Below are 27619 nucleotides of genomic sequence, written 5' to 3'. Positions count from 1 at the left end.
TGCCCAGTAGGAGCAAGCTAGCAAAGAAAGAATTTCATGTGGCACTGATTTTTTATTTGTGCAGTTTGTTACCCAAGAAATGGGTTTCTCTACTTGTATAATTGCTTTGTATTACATAATTGTGATATTATGAATATTCTTATTTCTACCTTATTAAATATGATTTTTAGGAGCTAATAATATCATTGTTGTAACTTAATAACGCAATGTAACTGGGAAGCACGCAGATAAGGCCTCAAAGAGCTCCAGTGACAAGATTTTCATCCACCTTCCACAACAGGGTTATACTTAGAATTCTTAGAAAATTTGAGTTATAACCTTGTGGTAGTGGCCCTACTCTGAGAACTCTAGATTTGCCATCATAAAGACAAGTAATAACAACAACAATTATAATAATAATTAGCATTTCAATAGCACCTACTATGTGCCAGGAACTGTGCTAAGCACTTTCTAAATATTATTACATTTTATCCTCACAAAGCTCTGCAAGATAGGTTCTATTATTATCTTCATTTTACAGAATAGAAAACTGAGACAATAAAGGATAAATAACTTGTCTGGCATACCATAGGTGATAAGTTCTGATGCTGTATTTCAACTCAACTCTTCAGGCTTAGTGCTCTATCTAGAGTACTACCATAATTAAGTATTGTTAACTAGCTGATAGACTTTTCATGGACTGCATGGTCAAAAGTATAGTTTTTTTGCAGTCAAAATAGTCTGTTTTTATTTTTTCATGATCCTCTAATTGCTTATGAATATTCTACCTAACTATTTCTGAAAAAATGACCTTTGGTTTCCTTAACTCTTCATCCTTGTCCCCTTTTAGCCACCCATAAAATGGTCATTCTTCAGCTCTAATTCTTCTCTTCCCATTCTCCTCTGATTTTTTGATAATATGATTAAAAAAAAAATTTAGATTGAATGTTAAATGAAGCCTAATGTAAGTAAGTTGATGTTTTAAACCAAATTTCTGATAATCTCCTTACTATTTTCCCAGCAGATCTTATTAAACAGAAAGTCCTTCTTGTCTTTACTGAATACTGGACTACTGTTTTTAATTGCTTGTCCAGTGTATGGCCTTGGTCTATTTTTCTATATTTTAACCAGGGACAAATAGCTTTGGCAATTGTTGCTTTTTGATATAATTTGACATTTGACAATGAAATGCTGCTTTCATTATTACTTTTTAAAATACTTTTCTTCATATCATTTTCTTGTGATTCTCTAACTTTTGCAGTAGAACATTTTGAAAATGGATTTTTGAGCCAGGAGGCAGCTCTATACAATTTCCCAAATACAGCCCAGTTTTATATTTTCTTCTTAATCAATTCTGGGCCCAGTTTTGTATGTGTATAATACCTATTCTAGACACATGTACTGATATATTAACTAAGTGGATCTATCACCTGAGTAATTAATCTTTATCCCCAAATCATCAGCTTCTCTTTAGTATATTTATGGACCTAGTCCAAGCTAAAAATAAAAGTACAATTTTAACCTGGACCAAATTTAAACCATGACTGGGTTTCTATCTGGACAGGATTTCTCCAAAAAGGTTCACAAAAGTTGCTAAGCCATGTGAATAAATATCTAGTTTACTAAGTTAAACTCCCCTTCTATCTGGTCCTTTTCCTATTATTCTTTTTATATTCTTGTGCCCACAGGAACCTGGATGTCTCCAGAAGACAATGAAATCTATATTTTCCTCCATAACTAGCTACTCTTTTTCTTATGCCCTCTAACACTCTAAATGAATAGGTGTACTTCTTGTTCTACATTTATATTTCTAGACCCCCTTCTGATGCCCTCCCTCAGTGACTATGTCTTCATTAGACAGAAATAAGTCTTTTTTTTAAAAGTCCATCTGTCTAAATCAATTTATCTAAATCCTTACTATCATAATATAACTGCTTCCAGATAATTCTTCCTTTCTTAAGGAGTTTAGTACTTGGTTCGGAGATTTCCTATCTACTCAACTGCATCCCTAACTCAAAAGGACTTCAACATTCTGGCTTTTGAGTTTATTAGTATTCTTCTCTCTCATGACTCAACATGTTTATTCCCCTCAATCACCCACAGAGAAAGTTATACCTTACATCTCTCCATCGTCCATATTTGTGATATCTCTATGATCTTGAATCCTGAAATTCCTCCTCTCTAATAATAGCCTTTTATCTTTCTGTCTCTATCTCTGTTTCAATTTTCTCAAACATATACTTTGTCATCATCATGACATCCAGTACTTTTAACCCTTCCTATTTCTTAAGTCTATCTATAATCATTGTTCTGGTCTTACTTTGATTCTTTTGGTCTTAACCCCCAAAATGATCAGTTCTATAACAGATTCTCTTTTTTTCACCCAAATCTACTGCTTTCTTGTCCTATTACCACTCATAGTTTACCAGATCTTAACCCTGGATTACCCTCTTACTACATACCTAGACTATTTATATTCCACCAAGTACTACTTTAGGAAGTAGCAAAAAGGGGCTGACTGGGTCTACTATCGATTTATTTTATTTAATCTCAATTTGGTTCTCTCTGTTGCATCTGTATCTCTATTATATTCTCTTTGGGAAGTATCTAAATCATCTCTTCTCCCCTCAATTCCTATATGCCATTTTCTTATCAGCACCTCTCTGCAAAAGATCTGAAAAGCAACATTGTCCATCAGGAGCTTCCTCTTCCTCTCCACAATCTACCCCCAAACTCATCAATTCCCCATCTTCTCCTCTTTTACATTAGTCTCTGAGCTAATTGACAAACACTTATTAAGCATCAGCTATATGCTAATAATCTCTGGGGATACAAAGAAAGGCAAGGACTCATAGTCCAGTGGGGGAGATGACATGTTAACTGCACAGACAAACTGCATAGAGGATAAGTTCATGATAATCAGCTGATTTAAGGTACCAGAAATAAGGGGGCTTGGGAGAGACTCCTGATATAAAGTAAGACTTTTGCTGGGATTTGAAGGAAGCTAGCAAAGGGGATATAAAGTATTCAAGGCACACAGGGGACAGCCAGTGAAAATGTCCAGAGTTGTGAGATAGAGTGTCTTATTGGAAGAACAACAAGGCTAGTTTCACTGCAATGCATAGGATGTGGGTAGTGAGTAAAGTGTAAGGAGATTGGAAATGTGTAGGGTGAGGGAAAAAGTGCAAAGGACTTTGGATGCAAAACAGAGGATTTTATATTTGGTTCTGGACATAATAGGAAGCCACAGTAGTTCATGAGTGATGTACTTTTGGAAGATCATTTGGTAGCTGAGTAGAGGAAAGACTGGAGTAGAAAGAACTTTGAGACAGGGAGACCATTATCTTATTGCATTATGTACAGATATGAGGTGATGAGGGCCTGCTCCAAGGTCCTGGCAGTAGCAGAAGAGAAAAGGGGATACATATGAGGAATATTATGAAGGTAAAATCAATGGGACTTGAAAACATTACATATGGGGGATGAGAGCGAGTAAGGAATCTAAGAAAAAGGTACTGCTTTTTCTTTACCTCTACTTGCATCCTTCATCTGCTGTCCTTCAGGAGCTTGTTTCTTCAATTGCTTTTTTGATCCCTCCTTTCTACTAACATGCTCAAGCTTCCTTCTTCCTTAAAAGATTTACTGCTATCCTCTTGAAATATTGTTCTAAGTCTCTTCTTCTTTACTCTAATCTACATTCCTTGCCTCCACTTCCTCAATTCCTACTCATCTTTTGACCCTAATTTTCCTCTGAAAATGCCCTCCAAAATTACCAAGATTCTCTTAACTGTTAGATTATATGGTTTTTTTTTCATTCTTCATTCTACTTAACCTCTGTTCAACTTTTGACATTGCTGATCATTCTTCATCTTCCAGGGAAGTCTCTTCCTCCTGATTTTCTTTCTTTTTAAAAAAAATTTTTTATTTTTATTTTTATTTTCTGGTTTTCTATGACATTATTCTCCTCTAGTTCTCTACTTTCTTTCTGCCTCTTAGGAATCACAATTTTCTTCAAAGTTCAACTTAGATGTCATTTTGTAGGAGGGAGGCAGGCTGTCCAAATCACCCAGGTTATACTTATATACTCTTCATCTTTAATGACCTTTTATATTCTTATGTGTGTACATATTATATCTTCCCCTCCCATTTCTCCAACTCCCTTGCTTCTTTTCAGTAGAATCTAAACTCTTTGGAGGTAGGAACAATCTTTTTTTTGCTTATTCATTACCAATGCTGAGCATACAGTAGGTACTTGATATAGGATAAATGCTACCTCACAGGAAACTGACATCCAAGTTCAGAGATGCAATTTTTATTTAACTATGTTTTTCTTGCTGTATTATAAAGGTAATTAAGTTTTCCAGAATTAAGAAAATTGTAACTTGACTTTAATTTTGCATGCTTGGCCTCTGTAGTTTATTACCCAGATAGTAAAGTTTTTAATAGTGAGAGAAGTTAAGCCTAGGAATACAAAGAGATTCTGAAGAAACAGACTAAAAAAAAAAAAAAAAAAAAACTTGTTTAGTAGGCAAATAGAAAAACTGAAAAAGAACACAAAGTTGTTGATTTACAGTAATTTCTAGACAAACATTAGATTGTAGGCCCCATAACTCCTATATATTTTAATATCCACATAAAATGAGTACCAAAATATAGATTTCAACTTGTTAATCACTGAAAATCAGAAACATGGATTAGCTCTTGAAAACATTATGATTTATTTAAAATGTGAAAGCTCTATGTCACATAAAGTTGTTGATTGATAAAGACCAGTAGATCTCATCCCTGGCTTTAGATGACTAAATCACAGAATCCAAGCTTAATCAGGTTGGAGAGGAAAATGAGGGAGAATTCAAATAAAACATATGTCACTTATCACTGAAGACAACTAAGACACCAGAAGATCAGAATTTAATTAGGTATCAGAAGGAAAAAAAAGGTTAAGTGCCAGAAGATCAGAATTTAAGTTTGGCTCACAGGAAAGAAAAAAGCTAGAAGATGAGAAAGGAGATAAAGCTTCAAAAGAGCTTCATCTACATACTGCTGCATTGTGAATCAAGTGCTTTGAAGTATTTTTTTTTTCTAGAGGAAGAGTGATATGACTCAGAACCTCCTGAGGTTGGATGGGTTTACCCACAGGAGGCCAGGGTAATAGTGCATTCATAGGGTTCACATCCTCCAGAGAAGGACAACAGAAAAACTTAAAAAAAAAACAATATCCCCAATTGATAAATGGTCAGAGGATACAAAAAGGCACTTTTTAGTGAAGAAATCAAAGTTGTATAAAATTATATAAAAATGTTCTAAATGACTGTTGACTAGAGCAATGCACATTACAACAACTTTGACATATTTCATACCACAACAGCTAAAAAATGATAGAAGGGGGAAATGACAAATGTTGGAGGGGATGTGGAAAAATGGGATACTAATACACTGTTGGTGGAATGTGAACTGATCCAACTATGTTGAAGAGCAATTTGGAATTATGCCCAAAGAACTATTAAATTAAATAATTAAATATAAAATGTGTATATACTTTGACTCAGCAATAACACTATTAGATCTGTTTCTGAAGATCAGAGAAAAAGGAAAAGAACCTATATGGTCTACAATATTTATAGCAGCTCTCTTAGTGGGAGCAAAGAACTGGAAATTGAGGGGATCAATTGAGGACTGACTAAACAAGTTGTGATAGAATACTATCATCCTATAAGGAATGATAAGTAGGTGGATTTCAAAAAAACAGAAAAATCTTGTATGAAAAGATAAAGAGTAAAACAAGTAGAACCAAGAGAATGTCATATACAGTAACAGCAATATTATTTGAAGAATAACTGTGACTAAGTTATTCTGAATATTATACTCAAATCAACTATCAAGGACCTATGAAGGAAAATGTTATCTATCTCCAGAAAAAGAATTGATAAATAGAAATAAGACTAATAAGACTAATATGGTTTCACATAAACACACACATACATATAACTGTGTCTTTCTCTAGTGTGAAGTGAGGAAGGAGGGAGAGAGTTCAGAACTTAAAAATGTAAAATAAAATAGACAATAATATCTAGCATTTATATAGCTTCAAAGTTTGCCAGGTACTTTACATATTTTAGTTAATTTAATTATCACAATAACCCTATAAGGTAAATGCTATTATTATTTCCATTTTACAGATGAGGAAACTGAGACTGAGAGGGTAATTGATTCATTGTCAAATGCAAGATCTGAATGCAGGTTTTCCTTTCTGACTCTAAGACTAGTACTCTAGCAACTAAACTATGTAGATGCCAAGTAAGATACAATTGTCCTTGGTATAAAAATGAGCAAATATTAAAAAGAGAAAATAAAAAGTGGCAAAGAACCCAACACAAGCTTTTCCCCCCTAAGTTGTAACATGAGGCATTTTCAAACTACCCATTTTTATATCTGAGAAGAAGGAACACTAGACTAAGAAAACCTGGGGCATGTATCTGAGCTCTGTCAATAATGGCATGATGATGGCTAAGTTACTAAACCTGAATTCATGCTTATTCTCTGAATTATCTAAAAGAAAGTGATTTTCTTTTTTTCATCTGTAAAATAGGAATAATCAAATTAATATAACTTCATAGAATTGTTTTGAGGATCAAATTAGATAACAAAATGACCCCCCCACACACATAATTCACCTTATAACTATAAAACATTACACAAATATGAGTTATTATTATATGCCACCTAGATTTTGCTTAAGTCTCTTGATAGGTGTTCCGACTGTTAAGCATAACGCTGTCATATACTCATTAATGAAAAACATGAGGAATTGGTTAGGGATTTTTGGACTATTCTGTCAATCAACATTTTTTCCTAAGAATGTAATAAGCATTGGGTAATTTCTTTATCTGTGAAGACAACTTAAAAATCATCTACATTTTGTCAAAAGCACCTGCATTCAAATAATGGTGTGGAATTGTGCCTAGGGAGCAAAGGGTAACTGGGCCATGATCAGAAGCCTATTATAAAATATAATTAAGATGTATTTTCTCCGTGGTAACTTTCTGCAATTTCCTATGAATTAGTATTTCCTTTGGTTTTCTAAATCTGTGCATTTGCAGGGATCAATAATGAAGGTTTTGAGAATGTCTGCTTGTTGGGCTTATAAAAAGGAAAAGAAATAATGGGACCTGGGGCCTTTAAGGCTTACAGAGGTCCTTAAACTTTTTAAATAGGGGGCCAGTTCACTTTCCCTTAGACTGTTGGAGGGAAGGACTAGTGAAATCAAAAACTTTGTTTTGTGGCCCTTTAAATAAAGAAACTTCTTAGCCCTGGGTGAGGAGGATAATCGTCCTTAGCTGCCGCATCTGGCCCGCAGGCCATAGTTTGAGGACCCCTGCTTTAAGCCAACATGCCTGTATGAAGCATTTCATCTTCTTTCCCCTTTTACAAGCATTTCACCTCAATAGGGAGGGAAAGGACCTTCTAGAAGTCCTTATAGGATGCAGAGATTGGTAAGACACTGCAGAATGGCAAGATCTATGTGCAGGTGTACCCTTTCAAAGTGTCCTACACTTCCTTTTCCTTTGCCCTTGCGAGATACTTCCTGTCTGCCACTGGGGGTGGCAGGTAGCTAGGATTCTTTGCATGAAGAAAGTTTTGTTATTAATTTCTTCTTAACTTGTATTAAAAATGAAGAAGCTATCCTTCTCCTTGCCAAAACACACCCTTTTCATGCATAAGTGATCTCATTCCATCCTATAGTCTCCAGCACACTTGCCCCTTAATCAACCTCATTCACTTATTAATTTTCAATCTTTCTCTAGGCTGCTTCCCCATCTACAAATACACCCATGTCTCGTTTATCCTCAAAAACCCCTCATGTTATCCATTGATCCCCACAAACTCTCAACTTTTGTGGCTAAATTCCTTGAAAAAGCTATTGATGCTTTTATTTCCATTTCTTCTACTCTCTTTTTGAAGAGAAAATCTGAAAGCTGGCTTCTGACTTCATCATTCAAATAAAATTGTTCTTTCCAAGTTACTAATAATTCTTAGTTGGCAAATCTTCTCAAACCTCTTCTCCTTAAACTCTCTCTTTTTGTGATACTGTTTTCTCCTAGTCCTCTTGCTACCCATTAGACTGTCCCTTCTGCATTCTTTCTCTCTGTCCTCTGCTTCTTTTTTTCACTTAATGTTAGTTTGGTACAATAGAGGGAAAGCTGGTCTTGGAATAAAGTTCTGCTTCAGTCTCCCTTCTGGTACATACTTGCTTGTGACTCTGGGAAAGTTCTTTAAAACTCAATTCTCAAAGGTATTCTTTAAGATTTTTAAATTATGGAGAAGATACCCATGTGTTATGGTAGAAAAAGTTAATTCACCAACTCTCATATAAATCTATACTTCTATCTATATCTCATATAAATTTCTTCCTATACCTATGAAATTACAAGGCAAGAAAACAACAAATACTTATTCCATCAATTTTGCGTAACTCTGAATGTTAGAATATCAGATTCTTTGAGATTCAAAGTTAACAAAAAAAAAGCAATGAGAAAACACATAGTAGGCATAAATAGAGTGACACATCACCAATGATGACTTTTGTAAAAAGTTGAAAAGAGAGTATGCATGATTGGAGAAAAGATAGGATGGACTAAGGAATAACAATAGCTTACATGTTCTATAGTTATCCATATAATGGGGAATCTTGGAGGAAGGCTCCTACTATGTTGAGTGGATTCCCTGTGGAAGATTTATGGGAAATGTGGACAAAAAACCTTACAGGATGAAGTATAAATGTATTGTAAGTCATATAAAAATAGAGATGAGCCTATGGATGTGTTGAAGAGTATAGATGAGAAACCCGAGATCCAGAATGGTTATGTTAATTAAACATGTCACACAGACATAAAACATGGGCATATATTTGGAATACTATATATGATAATGAATATATCTATCTATATATATTTGATTCAATATGTCTAACTATTTGTGGTTTCTGCAAATTAATAAGGGTAGCCATCTATGTATGCACCAGTTCCTTCATACCTGAGTCAACTGTCCCTCATAGTTTCTTTGGCCAAAAATAAAACAAGACAAGACAAGATAAACAAAAACAATCACTGTACTTGTGGCAAAAAATAAAGATAAAATCCACTACCCAGTAATATCATCAGATGCTGGTCCCTGGATTTCAATCAATAGTGTTTATTAAGCTCTTTTGTACCAGGTACTGGAGATTCAAAAGCAAGCTTTAAAGTAGTCCATGCAAACTCTGAAAGAGTTTATATTCTTTCATGGAAGAAACATGAATATGTTTATACAAAATAAACAAAAATGAAATACAAGGTAAATTGCAGTAATTATGTGGCGCAGCATGTATAATTCTAGAGTCAAAGACCTAAGATTGAATTTTGCCCCCCACTCTGTCCCTCTGTCTCTCTCTTGGTCCCCCTACTTTCCCATTCTTCTCCACACTTATTCTCTTCTGAGTATATAATCCAGTGATACTGGTCTTTTTGCTGTTCCTCTCATATAACACACTGATTCACCATCTTCTGAGTGGGCATTTTCATTGACTGTAACCTGTATCTGGGATTTTCTCCTTCCTCATCTCTGCTTCATGACTTGACTGGCTTTTTCCAAATCCTAGTTAAATACTATCTTTTATAAGAAATCTTTGCTGATGCATCCTAAAAGCACTATTGCTCCTCTTTTTATTATCTCTAATTTATCTTATAAATTGTGTGTATGTATCTCTATATATCCTGTTTCTACAGTTATTTGGATTTTGCCTCTCCTATTAGAATTTCTTGAGAACAAAGGTGCTTTCTTTGAATCCCCTTAGCTTATTACAGTTCTGGCATATAATAAATGCTTAATAAATGTTTGTTGATTTCACTTGATTTGATCAGATTCCTGAGTTGCTGACAACTGCAGCCCCACACTTTACCTTACAGAAATCCAAGACAGTACTGAAATCAGTGTGTTGATCTGGACAAACAAAGACCAGAGTACAAAGGTGAAGTGGGACTGGTGGCCAGAAATTCATAGCTTTTGTAAATCCCTACTAGTTGGTGAGCTTCATCCAATACAGCAAACATTTGTTAAGTACCCACTGCATAGCAGACACAGTGATAAATGCTGGGAATAAGAAGAAAAACAAAACTGTTCTTACTGTCAAGTCTTGACTCTAGAGAGAGAGATAGCTACAAAATATATCTATAAGACTAAACAGATACAGAATAATTGAATGGGTATTAGCAGCTAGCAATAGGTATGGGATAGAGGAATCAGGAAAGACCTCTTACAAAATATAATGTTTGAACTAAGTGCTGAAGGAAACAAAAAATTCTAAGAGGCAAAGAGGAGGAAGGACATATATTCCAAAGACAAAGGGACAGGTTGTACAGAGGCAAAGAAAAAGGATGTGGAATATATTAAGAGAGGAAAAGTAGGTACAGTTTGGCTGGCCCTTAAGATATGTGACAGGGAATAATATGTAATACTCATGGAAAGGAAGATTAAAGACAATCCTCAAAGGCAAACAAAAAAGTCTCCATTTTATTATAGTGGTAATAGGGAACCACTAGAATTTATTGTACAGGGAAACTTGGATTGTCATGGGATTATACCTTAGGAATATGCATTTGATAGAATGGTTCAGAAAAGAAGAGACTTGAGGCAAGAAGGCCAATTAGTAGGCTATTGTAGTCACCCAGGTGCAAGGTGATAGAGGTCTGAACTAAAACAGTAGACATGTGGATGAAGGGAAGGGAGCTGCTGTGAGAGACGCTGTGGAAGTAGAATTAAAAAGATTTGATAAGAGGTGAGATACGTGAAATGAGGAAAAATAAGATGGAATCTCAGCAACTGTAAGAACAATTATAGTCTTGATCAAAACAGACAAGTTCAGAAGAAGGGTGGATTAAAAGAAGTAGGAATTCCTCCAATATGTTGACTTTCTGGAAAGAGTTACATGAACTGATGCATAGTGAAGTGAACAGAACCAGGAGAATACTGGACCTAGTAACAGTAATATTGCCAGATGAAAAACTGTGAATGGCTTAGCTATTCTCAGCTATACATCGATCCAAGACAATCCAAAGGACTAATGAGGAAGTATACTACTGCCTCCAGAGAAAGAATTGATATTATTTGAAGACTGAAGCATCCTATTTTCCACTTTCTTTTTTTTTCCTTTTTATTTGAGTCTTCATCTTCAAAATGACTAATATGGAAATGTTTTACATAATTGAACATGTATAACCTATATCTGATTATTCATCATCTCAGGAAGTGGGAAGGAGAGGAAGGGAGTAATAGAATCTAGAGCTCAAAACTTTGAGGATAAATAACATATAAAAAAAGAAAAATCATATTTACTTTGAAACATACACAGGACATGCAGTTTGAAATGTCCAACAAGTACAACTAGAGCAAACTTAATGCTCCAGCTATATATCTCGGAGTCATCTGCAAAAAGATGATAAATAAACCCACAATAGCTGATATGGTTGCCAAGAGAGAAAATGTAGTGAGAGAAGATAAGGAGGCTGGTACAGTGCCATGGGATAAATCTATACATAGTTAAGGAGTAAGATATGGATGATTATACAGCAAAGGAATTTCAAATAGGTATGAAGAAACCCAAGAAAATGGTGTCTGGCGACTAAAGAGATTGCAAATTACTTTGAATATAACATTTTTAGTTGAGTGATGAAGTTGGAAACCACACTACAAGGAGTAAAGAAGTGAAAGGAGAAAAAAATGAAAGAAACACGATTGGACTTGAATTTTACAGGAATTTGACTATGAATGAAGAGGAATAGGGCTATAGCTTGAATGGATGGCCTAGTCAAATGATGGTGCTTTAAGGGCAGAGGAAAGTTGTGTATGATTGTAGATAACACAGAATGAAGCAATAGATAGCTTTCTTCTTCTTTTGTCTCTTCTTGATAAGACTCTATGTATCCAATGATCCACAGCTCAATCCCAGGTATTCAAAGACACCATTCATTCCTTTCTATGGATCTGGAAGTATGGAAGAACTTCCTGAAGATGCTTGCACAGACATATGTGACATGAATACTTGGTTGATTTTTTTATTAAAGCTTTTTTATTCACAAAGAATATACATAGGTAATTTTTCCAACATTGACCCCTGTATGACTCCCTGCCACAAATTTTCCCCTTCTTCTCCCCATTCCTTCCCCAACCTGGCAAGCAGTCCAATTCATGCCAAATATGCCAAAATATATGCCAGATCCAATATGTGTAATATTCACACAGCCATCCAATTGCACAAGAAAAATCAGATCAAGAAGGAAGAAAAAGAAAAGCTGAGAAAAAAGAAACAAAATGCAAGCAAATAATAACAGAGGGAGTGGGAATGCTATGCTGTGCTCCACCCTCTGTTCCCATGATTCTCTCTCTGGGTATAGATGGTTCTCTTCATCACTGCATGACTGGTCTGAATCATCTCAATGTTGAAGAGAGCCAAATCCGTCAGAATTGATCATCATATCATCTTCTTGGTGCTGTGTATAATGATGTCCTGGTTCTGCTCATTTCACTTTGCATCAGTTCATGTAGGTCTCTCCAAGCCTCTTTGAAATCATCCTGCTGGTCATTTCTTACAGAACAATAGTGTTCCATAGCATTTATATACTATAATTTATTCAGCCATTCTCCAATTGATGGGTATCCACTCAGTTTCCAGTTTCTTGCCACTATGAAAAGGGTTACCACAAACATTTTTGCACATGTGGTTCCCTTTCCTTCTTTTAAGATCTCTTTGGGATATAATCCCAATAGAACTATTGATGGATCAAAGGGTATGCACAGTTTGATAACTTTTTGAGCATAGTTCCAAACTGCTTTCCAGAATAGTTGGATCCATTCACAGTTCCACCAACAATGTAGCAGTGTCCCAGTTTTCCCACATCCCTTCCAATATCTGTCATTATCTTTTCCTGTCATCTTAGCTAATCTGACAGGTGTGTAGTGATATCTCAGAGTTGTCTTGATTTGCATTTCTCTGATCAATAGTGATTTGGATCACCTTTTCATGTGGCTATAAATAGTTTCAATTTCTTCATCTGAAAATTGTTTGTTCATATCCTTTGACCATTTATCAATTGGAAAATGGCTTGAACTATTATAAATTTGAGTCAATTCTCTATATATTTAGAAATAAGGCCTTTATCAGATTCTTTGAATGTAAAACTGTTTTCCCAGTTTATTGCTTCCCTTCTAATCTTGTCTGCATTAGTTTTGTTTGTACAAAAACTTTTAAACTTAATATAGTCAAAATTATCTATTTTATGATCAATAATGATCTCTAGTTCTTCTTTGGTTGCAAATTCTTTCCTCCTCCACAAATCTGACAGGTAAACTATCCTATGTTCTTTAAATTTGTTTATAGCCTCATTCTTTATGTCTAGGTCATGAATCCACTTTGACCTAATCTTGTATATGGTGTTAGGTGTGAGTCTATGCCTACTTTCTGCCATACTAACTTCCAATTTTCCCAGAAGTTTTTGTCAAATAGTGAATTCTTATCCCAAAAGGTGGGACTTTTGGGTTTGTCAAATATTAGATTGTTATAATCCTTTGTTATTTTGTTCTGTGAGCCTAATCTATTCTACTGATCAACTAGTCTATTTCTTAGCCAGTACCAAATGATTTTGATGACTGCTGTTTTATAGTATAGTTTTAGATCTGGTACAGCTAGGCCACCTTCGTTTGCTTTTCTCTTCATTAATTCCTTTGAAATTCTTGACCTTTTGTTCTTCCAGATTAATTTTGTTGTTATTTTTTCTAGTTCAGTAAAATAGTTTCTTGAGAGTTTGATTGGTATAGCATTAATAAATAGATTAGTTTAAGGAGTATTGTCATCTTTATTGAATTTGCTCAACCTATCCAGGAGCACTTGATATTTTTCCAATTGCTTAGATCTGATTTTATTTGTGTGGAAAATGTTTTGTACTTTCGCTTATATAGTTTCTGACTTTCCTTTGGCAGATAAATTCCCAAATATTTTATATTATCAACAGTTATTTTAAATGGAATTTCTCTTTGTATCTCTTGCTGTGGATTTTGTTAGTGATATATAAGAATGCTGATGATTTATGTGGATTTATTTTGTATCCTGCAACTTGCTAAAGTTGTGAATTATTTCTAATAGCTTTTTAGTTGATTCTGTGAGGTTCTCTAAATATACCATCATATCATCTGCAAAGAGTGATAATTTGGTTTCCTCATTACCTACTTTAATTCCTTTCATCTCTTTTTCTTCTCTTATTGCCAAGGCTAGTATTTCTAATACAATATTGAACAGCAATGGTGATAGAGGGCAATCTTGTTACCCCACTGATCTTATTGGGAATGGTTCTAGTTTATCCCCATTTCATATGATGCTTGTTGATGGTTTTAAATAGATGCTACTGACTATTTTAAGGAAAAGTCCACTTATTCCTACACTCTCTAGTGTTTTTTTTAATAGGAATAGGTCTTGGATTTTATCACATGCTTTTTCTGCATCTATTGAGAATCATATGGTTTTTGTTAATTTGGTTATTGATATGGTCAATTATGTTAATAGTTTTTCTAATATTGAACCAGTCCTGCATTCCTGGTATAAATCCTACTTGGTCATGGTGAATTATCCTGGGGATGACTATTTGTTATCTCTTTGCTAATATTTTTTAAAGATTTTTGCATCAATATTCATTAGGGAGATTGGTCTATAATTTTCTTTCTCTGTTTTCATCCTACCTGGTTTAGATATCAGTACCATGTTTGTATCGTAAAAGGAGTTTGGTAGGAGTCCTTCATTCCCTATTTTTTCAAATAATTTATATAGTATTGGAGTTAATTGTTCTTTAAATATTTGGTAAAATTCATATATAAATCTATCTGGTCCTGGGGATTTTTTCTTAGGGAGTTGATTAATAGCTTGTTCTATTTCTTTTTCTAAAACGGGACTATTTAAGTAATTTATTTCCTCTTCTGTTAATTTGGGCAATCTATATTTTTGTAGGTATTCCTCCTTTAGGTTGTCAAATTTATTGGCATAAAGTTAGGCAAAGTAACTCCTGATAATTGCTCTAGTTTCCTCTTCATTGGTGGATAGTTCTCTTTTTTCATTTTTGAGACTAACAATTTGATTTTCCTCTTTTCTTTTTCATATTAAATTATCTAAAGGTTTATTATCTATTTTGTTGTTTTTTCATAAAACCAACTCTTAGTTTTATTTATTAATTCAATAATTTTTTTTTAGTTTAAATTTTATTGATCTCTTATTTTTAGAATTTTAAGTTTGGTATATGGGGATTGGGGGATTTTTATTTGTTCTTTTTTCTAGCTTTTTTATTTGCAAGCCCAATTTATTGATCTTCTCTTTCTCTGTTTTATGCAAGTATGCCTCTTCTAGAGATATAAAATTTCCCCTTATTACTGTTTTGGCAGCATCTCACAAATTTTTGGTATGTTGTCTCATTATTGTCATTCTCTTGGATGAAATTATTGCTTATGTCTATGATTTGCTATTTCACCCATTCATTCTTTAGGATGGGATTATTTAGTTTCCAATTTCTTTTTTGGTCTATTTTTTTCCTGGCCCTTTATTGAATGTAGTTTTTATCGTACTGTGATCTGAAAAAAATGCATGTACTATTTCTGCCTTTCTGCATTTGATTTTGGGGTCTTTATGTCCTAATATATGGTCAATTTTTGTATAAGTTCCATGAACTGCCAAGAAGAAAGTGTATTACTTTTGTCTCTATTCAATTTTCTCCAAAGATCTAGCATATCTAATTTTTCTAGTATTCTATTTACATCTTCAACTTCTTTCTTATTTATTTTATGGTTTGATTTATCTAGTTCTGAGAGAGCAAGGTTGAGATCTCCCTCTATTATAGTTTTGCTGTCTATTTCTTCTCGTAACTCTCTTAACTTCTCCTTTAGGAAGTTAGATGCTATACCACTTGGTGCATATATGTTTAATATTCATATTGCTTCATTATCTGTGGTACCCTTTAGCAACATATAATTTTCTTCCTTATCTCTTTTAATCAGATCAATTTTTTGCTTTTGCATGATCTGAGATGAGGATGGCTACTACTGCTTATTTTACTTCACATGAAGCATAATAGATTCTACTCCAGCCTTTTACCTTTACTCTGTATGTATCATTCTACTTTAAATGTGTTTCTTGTAAACAACATATTGTAGGATTCTGGCTTTTAATCCAATCTGCTATCCCCTTATGTTTTATGGGAGCGTTCACTCCATTCACATTTACAGTTAAAACTACTAATTCTGTATTTCCTGCCATCTTCTTAACTCCAAATTATACTTTTCTCTTTCCTTTTTCCCTTTCCCTCCTCCCCAGTATTACTTATGAGCACTATTTGCCTCAAGCAGTCCTTCCCCTTTAAAGACACCCCCCTTCTTATACCTTTCCCCTACTATTTCTCTTTTCCCTTCTATTTAGCCTATCTCTTCCCTTTTCCCCTTTTCCCCTCCTACTTTTCTATAAGATGAGAGATGTTTCTTGGTGAAACCAAATATATCTAATATTCTTTCTTTGGGCCAAATCTAATGAGAGTAAGATTCACACAATATTCATCACCCTCTCTTTTTTCCCTCAATTATAATAGGTTTTCTTTACCTCTTCCTGAGATGTAATTTCCCTCATTTTACCTCAATTCCCCCCCCTTTTTTTCCTGTTACAATCCCCTTTCCATCTCTAGTTTCTTTTTTTATAATAGTAAAATCAGATTATATGTGTATTCTCAATGTATACTCATGACAGAAATACAGTTTTCAAGAGTTTTTTTTTTCCTTTTTACCTTTTTGTGCTTCTTTTGAGTTCTATATTTGGGGGACAATTTTTTTGTTTAGCTCTGGTCTTTTCATCAAAATACATGGAATTCACCAGTTTCATTGAACGTCTATCTTCTTCCCTGAAAGAAAATGCTCAGTTTAACAGGGTAATTTATTCTTGGCTACATTCCAAGATCCTTCACCTTTCAGAAGATCAGATTCCAGCCCCTTCTATCCTTTAAGGTGGAAGCTGCTAAGTCCTGAGTAATCCTTATTGTGGCTCCTTGATATTTGAATTATTTCTTTCTGGTTGCTTGTAATATTTTTTCCTTGGTTCGATATTTCTCAAATTTAGACATGATATTCCTTGGGGTTTTAATTTTTGGGGCTTTTTCAGGAGGCATTTGGTGAATTCTTTCAATGGTCACTTTACCTTCTGTTTCTATGATATCTGTGTGAAGGGGACCAGGTTATATCACCTTTTGGAGCTTCATGTGGAGACAATCTGCCTTTAGTCTCCTCAGGGTTTGAAATCTGTTCTTCTCTTTAGTCAAAAAAGCTGTCAATTGTTAGAGTCCTCTTTATTTTTTTACTCATTTTTTTAAAGTTAAATTAAGGTCTGCCTTTATGGCGGGAAAGGTTTTCCAAGCAATCGCTACTGCGCTGGTTCAGTGCTGATTCACTCCTGGTGCTGGGTCTGCCACGTGGAGTTTGCAATGCCTTGAGCTCTGTGCTGTCTGTGCTGGCATTTGTAGTTGTAGTCTCCTCAGCCACCTTGAAACAGCACTACTTCAGGGACTCTGAGCTGTCTGCACTGGCGATTATGGTCAGCTGCCCGGGTTTAGCTGTCTCTCTCCCACTTCTGACTGAAACAGCTCTTTTCTGGTCTGTTTTCTTCCATAAATTCTCTGCCCCTGAACTCTGAGCTATCTGTGCTGGCATTTGTACTGGTTGTCCTGGCTGCCCTGGTTGCCTCCCTCCTGTTTCCAATTGAAACAGATTTGGGGTGGGGAGCAATCTTGAAATTATCTTCTGCTGATAATTTGTTGCACTCCCAATATTTGGGAGTTCTGCCCATCCAGAACTAATTCAGAGGCTGAATTTTGTAATTATTGTGAGGGTTGTAAAGAAGGTCAGAGAGAAATGTGTGTCATCTCTGCCATCTTGGCTCCACCCCCCACTTGGTTGATTTTTTTATTTAATGAGTTGTATGTAAAGAGCAACATACCAGACAAAGGAATAAGCTATAACGTTTAAGACAGAGCACTATCCTATCTTCACTGAACTTATAATTTATTTATGGGTGTGACAAGAGGAATGATTGCTATATAATAATATTGTAAGGTCAGTGACTTCCATATAAATTGTCCCAATTACAAATCACTTTTTAAAAAAACAATCAGCTCTCATTCTAATCATCTCTTACCACAGAACTAACAACATCAGCAGTTCCTTCATTTAACAATCCATCTTTTTAATCATCTTTTGCCAGGAATGTCAGTCACTATTAAGTAATCCTTTTCAGTGGATTACTTGACCCAAGTAGCTATGGGAAATATTTCATTAAAATAATACTTTATTAGAGAGCACCCCCTGAGGTTGATGAATTCACACTGCTGATTTGTTCAATGCCAATTTGACAGATACTATATACCAAGGCTAAACTATAATCTCTCCTTATCTTTATTTGTATTTCTATTTTCCACTTTGTTTCCCTGGGTACTCAGGCAGGTAATAACTAATTTTAACAACAGTACTACCAGTCAAAACCCAAGAAAATTCCAGCTGGCTTTCTGAATAACAATGGATTCTGATCAAAGATTCATTAGAACTTATCTGTGTGAACTATATTCATATCTAACTTGGGATTTGATCAAAGTTACATACTCAGTCATATCTTTTAGCATCAACTAGTTTTTTTTCCATATGGGGAAAGCTTTATGTAATATGACTTTGCTGTTTTGATAGATTAAGGAATATGAATGCTATAGATTCAACATATTAATTGCTTTTATTATAAATTTTTTTTTTTAAAGAATAAGGCCTAGAATTGGATCATTTGGTTTTTCTCTTCTAGTCTCCTCTCAGTTCTTAAGTGTCTACATCACTTAATGATCAGCATTCTCTTAAATTAGAAGTTGAGCTCAATATATTCAAGCCTCAGTTCAATCTGAAACTGGCTTTGTCTAACCATGAAAGGTTCTGCTTCTGGTCACAGCACCCATTTCTCTGAGCATATTTGGCACTTCTTATACTGTATAGTTTTGTGAAGGTGGTACTTGTCACACTTACAGCAGTTCTGTGGTTTGGGGGGAAGTTTATCATAATTATAACACAGTTATCAAGAAAAAAGTCTATTTCTTTTCTACTTTCTGCCATGCCCAATAAATTAAATGGACAAAGTAAACCGAATGACTGTGTTCTATGAATGAGACTGTGTTCTACAATGTTTTGTAGTGGCAAGAAACTGGAACTTAGTGAATGCTCATCAGTTGGAGAATGGTTGAATAAGTTATGGCATATGAACATTATGGAATAGTATTATTCTGTAAGAAATGACCAGCAGAATGATTTCTGAAAGTTTTGGAGAGACTTATATGAACTGATGCTGAGTGAAATGAGCAAAACCAGGAGATCATTGTACATGGCAACAACAAGATTATATGAAGAACAATTCTGACAGATATGACTCTTTTAAACAGCAAAGGGATTCAGGCCCATTCCAATGGTCTTGTGATGAAGAGAGCCATCTGCACCCAGAGAGAGGACTGTAGGAACTGAGTGTGATTCACAACACAGCATTTTCATTCTTTTTGTTATTTGCTTACCTATTATGTTCTTTTTCATTTTTTTTTCTGTTTGACTTGATTTTTCTTGTGCAGCAAGATAATCATATAAATATGTATATATATATATATATATATATATTAGACTTAACATATATTTTTAACACGTTTAACATATATTGGATTACTTATCATCTAGGGGAGGAGTAGGAGGAAGGGAGGAAATTTGGAACACAAGGTTTTACAAGGGTCAGTGTTGAAAAATTATCCTTGCATATGTTTTGAAAATAAAAAGCTTTAATTAAAAAAAAAAAAGGAATTTAAAAGGAGCCTTAGGTTTATTCAATTAAAAAAAACAAACAAACCAGGTATCCCTCAAAAATCTTAGTGACATTTTAAGCTGTTAAAGCTGAATACATTCTGTATTTAATTATCCTATAATCTAAATGTAGAACCCAGTCAGTACGGTTTTTAACTATCTAGTTTCCTGGAGCTACAATTAGTTACATGAAGTTTGTAAGCACATGTGTACCAAAAGGGACTCAAAAGTTTGAAACCATTTGATTGATGGTTTGTATACAATGCCACCTCGTGGACAATTTGAATATACCATGTCTTCATTGGCTAATTAATATGGCAGCTATTCCTTGTGTAGATTTAAGAAAGGATCACCATGCAGTTAATAAGTACTTATTATGTGACAGGGATTGGTTGTGCTAAGCACTTTACAAATATTTCATTTGATCCTGACGGTAACCTAGAAAGGAAACTGAGACTTGACTGATACTAATAAGTGTGAGGACAGAATTGAACTTAGGTTTTCCTTATTCTAGCATGCACCATCTACTATGCTGCTTCAGTGGGCCATTCACACTAATGTCCCAAATATCACACAGGTATTCAATAAGGGTCCAATGCAGCCTATGCCCTTGTCATATAATTCTGAAACAGTGCCAATTCTTCTGAGAAAGCAATAGATTTCTTGAATAATCTCTTTATTGAAATTATAGTAGCTTGGAGAAATTAGAGGAACTGAGATATGTGTGCATATTTCTGTCACATATTAATATATATAAACATATGTGTATACACATACATATTTATACACACACATATTTCTGGCCATGTCACATGGCCAGAACCATGTCACATGAAACTAAAGATAGAGAGAGTTCACAATCAAATACAGGATAGAGACAATCACAGAAGGTAAAATTACCTTTTTTGTTAGATAAAATTTAAAAAGTGTGTTTGCACAAGTAAAATCAATGCACTTTAGATTAGAAGGGAAACAGTTAATTGGGGAAAAGCTTTTAAACTTTGCAGAAAAATTCCTCAGATAAAGGTTTCATAGCCAAAATATATAAGAAACTGATTAAAATAGATAAAAAGAAAGCCATTCTGAAATGGTTAAAAAAATATGAAAAAGAAGAAATTGAATCCATGGGAGCCTACTCAAAGCTTAAACATTTAAAGGTTTAATTTTTGTTAAAGGTTTTGTTAAACTTTTTGTAAAAGGTTTAGATTTTGTTTTAAAATAAGAAACATGAGAGACAATGTAAAGTACTACTATTAATTGTAGAAATTTTCAGATTTAGTCAATTAAAGGAATTTTCTTCTTCAATTACTTCAATTCAAACTTCAAATTCAACTTCAATTACTTTGATTAATGCCAACAAACATATTAACTGCCTACTAAGAGAAAAGGTCTTGTGATAGGAAGATGAAAAAACAGTATCATCTTTAACCTCAAAGGCTTTATAATTTAATGGAAAAGGATAGACTCAATGCAAAAATAAATATATAAAAATAAATAAATATAAATACAATATATGCAATATATATTATATTGTATATAAATATAATAGATATGCAATATATATAATATAAAATATAAATATAAACATAAAGATATAAGAAAAGTCAGAAAATTATTAAGTTCATAGGAGAAGTCAAACAGTAGTATGAGAGATTTTAAGGAGAAAGATATTATTTTTAATTGAGAATCAGAACTAGCAGGAGAGAATTTCAAAAAAGCAGAGATGGAAGTGGAAGTAGTGAACCTGGGATAGCCTACATACATGAATGAACACAGGAGAGAGCAGGACAAGGCTAAGGAACATGAAATATTTCAGATTAAAATAGGTTATACACTTTAAATGTCTGCTTTTGAAAAAGAGGCTAGAATTTGTGAATTAATCACAAAGTGAGAAAGTCCTCTAAAGGTGACAATGATCTTAGAAAAACTAAAGATACTACTAAAAACTCAACATTATCATAAGATTTCATAGGATCTGGGAAGAATGGAAAGAATATATTCTAATCCACTCATATTATATATAAGGAAACTAAGACCCAGAGAAGTAAAATTATTTGCCCAATGCCTATCTAATATTGTATCTAATCTAATTCCAATCTAAAAATTGTTAGCATAACTACAATTAGTATTAGTGCTTCATGTATAGTCAATAGGTTGCTTGGCAAACCAGACCCCTAAAAAGCTAACCAAACAAGTTGTGAAAAGCAAAGATAAAGGTTAAATCCAGCATTCTTTTCATTGTATCTTTCAATAGCATAATCAAGCACTGGAAGGTTCATGCCCATGAATCATACAGTTAATACATCTATATCTTGTTGGCAGAAAGGAGGGTATTCTTTCTTATCAAAGCCAAATGCTTTCTGAGTTCTCAGAACTTTCTATAATGAAACCAGAAAAAGTGTGACTAAATGAAGTCTTTAGATTTAACTCATTATCAACCACTAACTTTCTCCTGTTTCCTTTCTTGGATTTCTTGATATTGTGTTTTGTTGTTTCTTTTTTACTAAGACACTTCCTCTTAAGACTTCAAAATCAAATGTGTGAGTATTTTAAAGAATGGATACTGAAGTCCTAAGTGGATATGCTACAACAAAATAATTATTTTCAGGTTAATGTTGAATGTTGAAATTATTATTATTATTATTATGTGTATCCTCCACTTTGACCACTGCCTACTAGACCTTTTTCCTCATAGGGTAAACTATTAAAAAGTATTTGAAGCTATCAAGGATACACATACCTTGGTACTTCTAAGAGAAACTCATTTTTGTTTAGGGAAAGTGGAAGTAGTGAACCTGGGATAGTCTACATATTTCCATTTGGAACTCATTTCCAGTTGGGAGTTTTATCAAGACCCTCATTCCCTAGAAAGGAAAATTTTAGCAAAGGGAGATAGATAGAAGGAGTATGAAGGCAAATGAAAACTTGTACATGCTTTCAACAGTTATCCTTTATTTACTTACAACATTTCCTGCCTCTGCAGCTAGCCGGGCAGCATAACGGGCAATAAGTCTGTGTTCTTCATCTAGTCGGCTTGGGCTGTCCAGGACACTGCCAAAGAGATAAAAAGACAATAGATATCCATTAATTATGCCTCGCCTTTTTTTTTCCCTCTTGGAAAATTAGGGCATTTTTCTATAGAAAGGGGAAGAGAAATTTTTCTAAAAGTAGGGTTGTAATTTTAAAAACAAAGTTTAGGTAATAGGTATTGTTCATCTTCTGAGGGGAAAAAAAAAGGACTTATAGGGATAATTGTTAGGCTAAGTATTTAGGTCCCATTTAAAAAGTGCTTTGGTTCCTTTTCACTTACACATTTTACTGCTGAAATCAGTAATGAAGTTGCAAAATTATGTCATTTTACAAAGAAAAGACCTACTATTTGTAAAAATTGAAATATTTTACCAAGATGTCGAGAAAGAATGAGGACATCAATCTCCTAAAATAAGTGAGTTCCAAAAACACATAAACCAAGAAGAAACTAAAACATGAAAAAATTAAAAGATTAAGTAGTAATCTGCCTAAGCTAATGAATTCTTTCAGTATCAACTTTTGATTAGTTTTAAAACTAACATTTACCTCTGGCATTATAGAGGCTGCTTCTTCAGCAAAAAATGAAGTAAATATCTCTTGTTTTCTTTTTTACCTTTCTTCTTCCTCTCTGAATCTTCTTTCTCTACCCCAAAAGCACCCTCTCTATCAACTCTAATGAGTCATTAATATTTTAATGTGATTTTCGTTACTGGAGTCTTCCTAAAAATATCTTTAAAAATGTGTTATTTTTGTTACTCTTCAATCTCTCCACAAAAATGTACTTCAAATGACTTTCTAGTAAAGTGTTAAGCAAAGTTACTTCACAATCAAGTTAAGATCCCTGTTGTTTCATCCATATAAGTATTGTGTGTCTTCGACTATTAAGATCTATGTCTAGCTAATTGTCTTTATATAATCATAGCAAAGTGCTTGCCATACAACTTAGTGTTTGAAAATGGCTTTTGGATAAGGTTCTTTTTAAATCAACTTTAGAAATGAAGAGTAATGATAACTAGATCTCCTTTCTTACTAGTTCATTAGAAAGGGTTAAAATAAAGCTCCTTGAATGGAAATGTTTTTGCAAGAATCTACTTGCAGGCAAAAGATACAAATCACAAAAAAAATAAGGCTCTATAAGGGACTCTTAAAAAAAGGGACTATAAGGATACATATGGGGTGAATCCAAATCAGATCAGGACCCTCAAATCCTATACCTATGGTAATAGTCATATATAGTACAGTAGAATAACCAAAGTTCAGAATAATGAACAAGTTTACTGCAAGATAAATAATATCAAAGAAAAAATGCAAGGACACTTTCCCTACTTTTCCTCTTTGACAGGAAGGAGAGAAGATCACTGCGTAGTTTTGTTTTGTGCGTTGTCAGAATCAAAATACCACCTGATGGTAGCTTATGATAATTGCAGGAGCTAATATAAAGTGATGGCAGAAGTAACTGTTGAAGAGAAGACTAAAGGTCAACAAGAAATATTCTGGGCCAAAGCAAATTTTAAAGATTTGGAAAAGGGAAAAATAATGTTTCAAAATAATTTCTTAACCTGTTCAGTATACTGAGAAGCAGAAGTTGAGAAAACAGCAAGAGGAAGATCCTGAGTGTATTAAAAAAAAGTCAGGTTGTAGGCCTTTCTTAATTCCTCTTCACTGTTTCTAGGTTATTCCTGTTCTAGTAATAGGAATTTGATTGATGTTGAACTCATTTGTCTTTGGATGTCGTTTAGAATCAAAGTAGCTTCAGCAATATTGTTCAAGTGATTAAGCACACTATCTTTTTATTTTTTTGGCATTAATTTAATTTTCTGATTAATTAAACATTGATTTTTAAAATCTGTTAAAAATCTGCAGTAATTCAATTTCTTGCCTTAAGTAAATAAGTAAAATTGCCTTTTTTCTTTGACAATTTAGTATCTTGCAATAACCTTGTAATTGTTATTCTGTTTTGGAAGGAAATATTCTATTCTATTGCATAGAATTTCTTCTTTTTTATAATACCACATAGTACCTTGAATGCCTTCTAGAAATCATCATGTTGAATTCTTGGTCTTGTTTCTTGGACACAACTTCTTAAGAACAGAAGCAGTTCCTATTTGCAACCTGAATTCCCTAAGATTTCTGGCCAGCAGATCCTTGTTCATATACCTTCTATTTTCTGGTCACCAAAGTTAAAAACCCTGGCAAAAACTTCCACAAATCCTCCTGAGTTTAGTCAGCAGCCTCAGGTCACAATTCTATAATTCTGTTAATTATCCTGGATAGCAAGGATAGCAAGAATTTTCTTTTCTTCAAGGAGAACAGTGAAATCTTATTCTTAGTAAGCATAAAGTTTTTGTCAGAGCTCACAGTAGATACTTCCTATATAAGGTAAAATAATAATAGTTGACATATATATGTATATATATATAAAACAATTTATTATTTAAAAAAACACTTCCTCACAACAACCCTGTGAGGTAGGTAATATAGATACTTTTGTAAAAAAACAAAAACAAAAACTGAAGAGTGAGAGGTGAAAGAAAATGCCCAGCATCACACAGATAATAAATGGCAGGACTGAAATTCCCATCAGTTTGCAAACTCCAAATCCTGGGCTCTTGATCACTGATACTTCTTTGTGCCACAATCATCAATGACCAAGTCATATTTTCCTCCTAAAGATATGGGAAAGATCCCCTCAGATTTATGAAACTTTAGAGATAGGTAGGACACAAAACCAATGGAATTGATTGCTTCTATAGTAAAAAAGGAAATTTTTTAAAAATGGAAGAGATTACTTCTATATATTCTTCTATAGGAAAAAAAAAGAAACACTAGGAGGATTAATTATGTTGAATTTTTTGTATGTCTTAAGTTGTGTGTCATCCTTTTAGACAAAATTGAAGAAAAGAAAACAAAGAAATCTGGGGAAGGGCAGACTGGGGACTGCATGGTATGCTTTTTCTCAAGGATCTATGACATAGTACTGATAAAGTTTCTTAGTAAAGACCACAGTGACTTGCTTTTCAGTTGGCAATCCAATGAAAAACAAGAACTCCCTCCCCTTCATAAACCCAACTGCCATTCAAACACTGACCGTGCACAATGCTGTAGACGTGACACATATGAAGCTATCAGTGCATGCTCATCAGCCAAGTGACTGGGTATTTCATGGCTATACTGTAACCTGGGAATAATGGAGGCAAAGACAGCAAGTATAACACAAACACACAAAGAAGGGGGAAAAACATGAATTATCATGAGCAAATAAAAGAAAAAGATGGGAAAAATCATAAACCATAATGAGGAAAAACAATTTTTAAAAGCACATTGTACAATGGTGACATTATTAGGATGGCACAATTCACAGATATTTGAAGCATATCCTGTGGATTTGTTTGGCAGGCTGAAATAAACCATGAGAACAGCAAATCTTACCAGGCATTTTTAGAATTTTGGGCCTTGTAAAGAATATGCTTCCTAGGGAAAATCTGGCAGGAAAAGAAAGCTGAGGACTCAAAAGGTATGGAGACTGGCTTTGTGTAAAACATAAGCAGAAATAATTCCTTTTCAATCAGTGAACCATCTAATTATAAAAAGATGGGGACCCATGATTATTATTGGTCATGTTGGGAAATTCACTTTATTATTTATGTAGCATCTTGAAGAAAATGTTAGGAATTGTGAACTCTTATGTAATTACATAGTTAGCTGGCTGCTAGCTTCCTCCTTTGAGTCCTATCCCAAAGAATTTAGAACTATCTTTTGTGGCTACAGCTTCAGAAACATAGTACACCCTACCCAGTTTTTCCCTTCTGTCATTTAATTCAAACACCATCTATTTATTCAGAAGAAGGGGAACCAGAAGTGAGAAGAAGAAAGGTACAAAAAAAGGAAAGATCTAATGATTCTGAGATAATGACAGAAGAGGTTCCAATGTCTATGGGTGTATGTGTCTGTGTGTGTGTGTGTGTGTGGGTGTGTGTGTGCATGTGCACACACAAAGGAATACTAAGTTTCTCTTTTCATCTCTTCAATTCTTCAGTAACTATTTTACTATAAGCACTTTTATTGCTATAAGGTTATGTGTGCAATCTATTTTCACAAACATATAGGATGTAAAGTCAAGGTTTTGAGATGGATCTCACTGCATTTTCTGTTTGAACATTTCTATTAAATTCTCTTTAAAGTCTATTCTTGGTTAAGGATTTTGTTTTTTGCACATCTCCTCAACATACTTTTATTCTCGTGTTTCCAGGTCTGAGCAGAACATCTTCCACTTTCTATATAAGAAATCTGTTCTTTTCTAAATTTCTTAGACCTACATAGTAACTAATAAATTTCACTGTTATCTTCAGCCTGTTGATTAGCTTCAATTTAATTTTATTGTTATTTTCTTTGAGCCATCTAGTCTCTCTCAGGGAGATGAAGAAGCACTCCTTACTTTCCTCTAGATTGTTCCCACGTGCAACCATGGATACATTCAAAAGCACACAAGGTGTAGTGGAAAGGGGAAAAATTAATTCTAATATAAGATAAGAAAATCATGGAGAACTACCCTCCATTGTATGATATTCAATGAATCAACATCAAACATCTACAGTATCACCAACAGTGTTCTATGTATTTGTGGAATACACAGACAAAAAGGAGATAGTCTCTGGTCAAAGAAAGTTAAATTCTATTGGGGGAGACCATA

At 34.0% G+C, this 27619-nt stretch overlaps 1 protein-coding gene across 10 annotated transcripts in view; it reads right to left on the bottom strand.

Annotated features, from left to right (window-relative positions):
* Positions 1 to 27619, bottom strand: part of DTNB (dystrobrevin beta) — a 333753-nt gene that overhangs the window by 86208 nt on the left and 219926 nt on the right. For 6 of the 10 annotated variants that reach the window (XM_031951429.1, XM_031951428.1, XM_031951431.1 and 3 more), the window contains exons 11-12: positions 26018 to 26107; positions 22863 to 22950 (exon numbers count right to left, since the gene is read on the bottom strand). In XM_031951429.1, the coding sequence (XP_031807289.1) occupies positions 22863 to 22950; positions 26018 to 26107 (178 nt within the window). The remainder of the gene's footprint in view (positions 1 to 22862; positions 22951 to 26017; positions 26108 to 27619) is intronic. The other 4 variants (XM_031951432.1, XM_031951436.1, XM_031951433.1 and 1 more) reach the window with 1 other exon arrangement.

This window comes from Sarcophilus harrisii, chromosome 2 (assembly GCF_902635505.1).
Source record: "Sarcophilus harrisii chromosome 2, mSarHar1.11, whole genome shotgun sequence".
Classification (NCBI taxonomy): Eukaryota; Metazoa; Chordata; class Mammalia; order Dasyuromorphia; family Dasyuridae; genus Sarcophilus; species Sarcophilus harrisii.
This window is presented reverse-complemented; position numbering and strand designations above follow the sequence as displayed.